This window comes from Triturus cristatus, chromosome 11, assembly GCF_964204655.1.
Source record: "Triturus cristatus chromosome 11, aTriCri1.1, whole genome shotgun sequence".
NCBI lineage: Eukaryota > Metazoa > Chordata > Amphibia > Caudata > Salamandridae > Triturus > Triturus cristatus.
This window is the reverse complement of record NC_140594.1, coordinates 388,687,360-388,693,359: the sequence shown is the minus strand read 5'-3', so window position 1 is coordinate 388,693,359 and position 6,000 is coordinate 388,687,360. Positions and strand designations below refer to the sequence as shown.

Here is a 6,000-nt window from a genome sequence, read left to right as displayed (position 1 = left end):
TGTCCATGCGCACTATAACCAAAAGGAGGAGTCACCTACTTTGTGACTGGAAAAGACTTCTTCGAAGAAAAACAAAGAGCAAACATCCGGACCCAACACTAGATGGCAGGCTATGCAAAGCATGTGATCTAGAGCTAACATGCCTCGAACATAGGCTTACAGGCAGAATATTTTCCAGGGCAGGAGAATTTAATAGCAGATTGGAATTTGAGATATCTCCGGGATTTCAGCGACTGGAAGCTGAATGTTCTAATTTTCAAGAGAATATTTCAGATTTGGGGTCCTCTGGAGGTGGATTTGTTTGCTTCGAGACTGACGTTCCAGATGGATCGTTATTACAGTTGGAGACCAGATCCGTTGGCAGGGGAGGTGGATGCATTTCAACAGGACTGGAGAAAGATTCGGGTGTATGCATTTCCGCCGTTTGCAATGATACACAGGGTATTGTTGATGGTGAGTTGACAGAGGTGACAGGTAGTTTTGGTGACGCCTTTCTGGGTGGGACAGGCTTAGTTCCCACGACTGTTGAAGTTAGCAGTAGAGGAACCGTTCTTAGTTCCAGAATCAGAGGACGTTCTATTAGGGGCAGAAGGAGAATTTCATCCCTTGGTAATGGAAGGGGCATTGAGCCTTCTTGTTTGGAGGATTTCATGGGTGGAGTGCTGTTTGCAGGTCTTTTGCAGCAAGCTCAGGAGTTACTCAGAGAATCTTGGGCACCAGGTACAAGAAAGATATGTTGGTGCATGGAAGAAGTGGGTTTGTTGGTGCTTGGAAAGGGGGTTGGATCCTGTGAAAGCATCTGCCATACAGTTAACACATTTTTTTAACAGATTAGTTTCAGAAGGGGTTGAGTTACAGAACTATAAATTGTTATAGGTCTGCTGTTGTAGCGGGTGATGGTTTGGTTGGAGGTTGTTCTATAGGTAGGGAACCACTAATTTGCAGAGTAATAAAGGGTATTAAGATGCAGAGACCTCCTAGACCGAGATAGGATTCACTGTGGAACGAAAGTTTGCTTCTTCATTTATTTGAGAGTTGGCCTATGAATAGGATTTTAAGTTTGAAGCAGTTGTCAATGAAGTTAGCATCTTTATTGTGTTTGCTGAGTTTGAAGAGTATCTGATGTTAAGGCACTGGACAGGGGAAATAGATTGTTCAACCCAGACTGAGTAATTTTTAGAATAGCTAAAAGGGCGATGAGTATGTCCTCATCGATTCTTTTACCCTAAGTTTGATAAACATCCTAAGTTGTGTGTGGGGAGATGCTTGAGGGAGTATGAGAATAGGATGGAGGAATTCAGAAGGGGTGGAGATAACCAGTTGTTACGTTAGGACATATAGGCCAGTTTCAGCAGCGACAACTGCACGATGGGTGAGGACTTGCATGTTTGGAGCAGGTATTGATAGGAGTATGGAGCACATTCAGTGAGAGAGAGCATGGCGAGTAAAAGTTTCAGGTCAGGTGGACGCTTAGAGGAGAGTTTGCATGCTGCTGACTGCTCGAATGCTGATGTGTTTGCAAGATATTATTTGAAAACTACAAAATATGTGTAGTCCGTGGCATTATCACAGCTTTGAACATGCATAATGCTAGCCTCCAGTCTTGACATGAAATGTAGATTCTCCAAGTAACTTGAAGAGAGAATCTGGATGTAATTAAAAGATACAGAGGCTAGCATTATCCCTCCCACCCTCCCAGGTATTGGGAGAGGGATAGGATGATGGAGAGATAACTTGGAGAATTATAATAAGGTTCTCATGTGTCATTAGAAGATCTTTTATAGGTAAGACTGTTGTTTGTTTCAGGTAAAGACAATAAAAGAGGAGATGAGGACTTCAGTTTACTTTTGGACGAGATTAACGTTTCGAGTTTTGGGACCAGAGCAGCTTAAAAGAGGAAGATGGCAGCTGCAGTGGAGTTTATTTAGGCTAGATGGACAGTCTCAGCTCTAGAGTTTTCTGTTAATGTTGTTTTACTTTAAAGTGCTGCAAGGAACGGACAATAAAAGTTATATGCATAATGCTAGCTATTGTGTATTTAATGAAGTCCAGATTCTCTCTTCAAGTTACTTGGAGAATCTACATTCTCCCCCTCCCCAGCCCACCTCTCTGGCAGAGTAAATTGAGTCAAAATCCGATCTCTACCACCTGGGTCAAAATCCATTTTAGTACCTCGGCCAGGCCCCACCTCCTCCAAGACCACAGAATATGTTCAAACACAATATGCTACAGAGGTTTAGCATGGGCTTCCATTTCATTAGGGACGCCACCCAAATTCTAAAAGCTTGTCGCTCCTATCTGGTCACGCTGGGGCTGCACTTAGAGGCAGCCGATGCAGCAGGATCATATTAAAAATGCCCCTACCAGTCCTTTGAGGAATGCAACAGGAGAGCCCAGAAGAATATTCAACAGAATACATCTAAGGAATACCATATCCAATGTATGGAATCGAGAGGGGGACCACCCCCTTGTGGCCATACAACAGGTGACAATATAAAAAGACGAGAAAATGGGAAATTTTGGGAGTTCTTCCTGAGACTAATTCTAGATTCATACAAATATGAGAGGTACCTCCAAAGTAGTGAACTTACAATAGTACCTAGTGAGTTAAGCATACCAAATGGCCCTCACGGCCAGAGGGAGTAATCCTCACAAAGTGAAGCTGGTGCATAGTGGTCGTCTTCAACCTTGCAAACCCTACAGCCTAACAGCTAAAGAGGTACTTCCTGATTCAGGAGAAAGGAGGAAATCATTGTCTCAGAGCTGGAAAAACAGCTACCAGACAAGCAAAGGCAGTCGGAGTCCAAGGGTGAGAAAAGCCAAGTAATGGAACTCCATCTCCAGACTGGGAGTTTAAACCGCAAATCAAAGAGCAACCCCAGACTAAAAGAGCTGCATATGGCCATATGACGGAAGCCTTGTATTGACGATGCCTTGAGCATGAGCTGTCCAGTAGCAATTAGGACAGCCAGCTAACTCCGGATGACTTTGCTTTGGGTTCACTGCATTGACCACCTAGTCCACCTGTATTAAACAACTGGGCACTTGTGCTCCTGTCTCCATCTTTTCAGTGAAAGTCCAATGCATCACACTCTTTGCCCAGTGGATCCATTTTAACCCTGTTAAATATAACACAGAGACTAATGAACTTTCTTTTGGCACCCACAATAGCTTTTTGGGACTTACAGAGGACCCTAGTCCAGTTTGGATGGTGGATTGTTACATTTTGTGGTGAGAACCTCGGCCAGACAGGCTCATATATGCTAATTTGGCCCACTTTACACACAACTACCAAGACTAGAGTGAAAGAAATACAGAACGAGTTCAACTTAATGCAATGTATTTTATTAACTGGTAGGTTAATAAACCTCTCAGTCCATATTCTCCATTGGCTTGTGTCATGGTCTTTTGTAAATGCTGGCTTCTGATTCGTAAATAGGCTTGTTAGTCCCTCCTTAGTACCACCTTGTCTTCACTTGTAACCTCCCATGAGGAGTGGCCCTTTTACTTCTGTAGTTACACCGTATGTCTTATTTAGTCTTTAAGCACTATTTCTTTAATGTGTTCCTATTACTGCAGGTACGACATGCTTTCCTGCAACATTCAGCACGCCATGCGTGCTTTCAGTTTCAAATAAAAATGAAATAGGTCTCGCATTTACAAGAGTTTCAGCTATTGGCATTGTATATGACAATGCCTTTCATTTATGTGTTAATATCAAAACAGATACATAAAAAGCATTGTCATTTACGATGCCAATAGCTTAAACTCTCACAAATACGAGACCTATTGCATCGCAAATGCTTGTTTCAATCTGTTCTTATAAGAGGGGCCTATCATTGGCCACAGAAAAATAAACAGTCAGGAAAAGAAAGCCCTTTTACTGATCATAAAAATGAATACATGGACACCAAGCGAAGGCTTAGTTAAAAAAAACGCGAACATATAGTTTGACATAGGAGCCTCTGACTGACAGATACAACGTGATCCTTTCTAGATTACACTGTCGCATTCAAACAAATTGTGCATTCTATTCCTTAGTGGTGCCTGTACGTGAACACCACATACAATTAACAAAACAACTTCTTCTCGGTTGTCATTCTAGGCACAAAAAGGACCTGAAGGAATATAAAGACTTGGCTATGTTCCAACTCCCCCTTCCAAAATCAGGTTTGGGGGACCCAAGTGGACAGTGTAAGGAGGTGGCATTAAGCGCAGCTTTAGAAACCCACACCAGTGGGAAGCACAACAAGGATTCACTATTGGGCTCTTGGTAGTTTGTGAAGTTAGCAACTGATGAGAATTGGGAGACACTGACACAGGTGCAGGGTCAGAGTACCAGACACTGGTGTACAGAAATGCCTAATGTGGGCATTGTGAGGAAATAGTGCTTAAGGATGGTGTGAGGTGGCATAATCTGGCAGTGTGAAACTAGTACTCCCTGGAAAAGTGAGTAGCTCCAAATAAGTCAGAAATCACAAAGTCAGACGGAATCTCTTCCGTTATGCTAACTGCAATGCAAGTGTTTGCTGTTAAGATAAGCCATCAAATAGGCCATCCCTCATTGTTTTCAAACTAGCCCAGGCGCCTGCTGTGGTTCTCTTATTGAGCATGTTCATACTCAGGGCAATGAGGTTCCATCTATGTTCTTCATAGACGTTTTCAACCAAAATAGAGGTTCACTACGAGCTCATGCAGCTGTCAGTTATGTTTGCTGAGATGTCAGTAACAACTGCAAAAGGCTCCAGGGATTAGAGGTTATCTGAGTGATGTGAGACAAAACAACACTTGGTGCGTTGCGTGAGGCACTCGGAGAGCAGATAAATAAAACACTATTACAACGCAAAGCTCTTGTTTATATACACAGAAAAGCATGATTTACAAATCTGAAAATGGATAGGGGCAAATGATTTGAAAGAAAAACCATGAACGTTGTGCTTGGCATACGCTCATCAGCACGTGGAAAACAAATCATAAATTGAAAAATTTATCAGGGTAACATCAGGCTGTGGTGCAGAGAACTCAGTTCAAACCTTTCACAAGGGGGACTATGCTTGAGAAATACAGACAGCCTGCTGGGTATGAAGCAAGTGGGGAGAATTGCCTTCTTAAAGAAAAAATCCAAAGTAGGAGTGACCAAACCCAGTAGCACTGCACAAATGCTGCATCTCTTTCAAAGGCTGACTGTTCATTGGCTCTAAGGGAAAATCCAGTGGTGGAATGGAATCCACAAAGCTGGACAGCTAACTTTTTGAGGGGCCAATCCTGTTACAAAACAGAATCACAGGAAGATCCTTCCGGGTTGGGGGGAGGTCAGAGTTCATCTCACTTTCGGATGCAGGTAAGGGAAATGGGAAGCACACACTGAAGTATTAGGTCACGTTGTCTTCATTGCCGCTGTCGTCGTTGTCAATAGTAGCACTGGTATCCTCTTCTTCTGGGTTACGCATGGCATGGTAGTTGAGGATTCGCCGGTTGCTCTGGATGTTGTACTGCTGCTGCTTATAGTAAACCTTAAGGGATCCTTTGATTGCAATGAAGGCAATACCACCCTGTAAAATGGGAAAAATAAACGAGAAAGGTGAAACAAGCGAGCCATCAAATGAAACTGCCCTCGTCAACAATACTATCCACTCAGCCCCTGAAGTGTAGCATAAGGGTGCTATGTGAAGCTAACAAAACAGCAAGTGTGAACCTCACCCTTAGGATAACAGGCGGATAGCAGGTGAAGCAAACAAGAAGACAAAAATGACACACTGAAAGAAGATAACTTTTCTTAGGGGCTAAATAAATGAAGATAACACACCAATTTACGCCTTTTCAAAATAAATGTATTGCTCTATAAATGCTTAAACGTCACGCTGAGGCAACATCTGACAGACAATTTACGTCAAAAGAACGTGAGCCCACACGTCATCCCTTTAAATAGGTTCAAGGGATAACTGTAAACAAAATAAATGTAATCTTAGGCAGTGCACGTGTGGGCATTTGGTAAATAGA

At 42.8% G+C, this 6,000-nt stretch overlaps 1 protein-coding gene across 1 annotated transcript in view; it reads right to left on the bottom strand.

The window, feature by feature from the left end:
- Positions 1-3,329: 3,329 nt before the first annotated feature.
- The window catches only part of LOC146784246 (E3 ubiquitin-protein ligase MARCHF5-like), a 40,301-nt gene continuing 37,630 nt past the window's right edge, over positions 3,330-6,000 (bottom strand). The window contains exon 6 of the mRNA XM_085634795.1: positions 3,330-5,552. Within this exon, the coding sequence (XP_085490921.1) occupies positions 5,373-5,552 (180 nt within the window). The 3' untranslated portion in view covers positions 3,330-5,372. The remainder of the gene's footprint in view (positions 5,553-6,000) is intronic.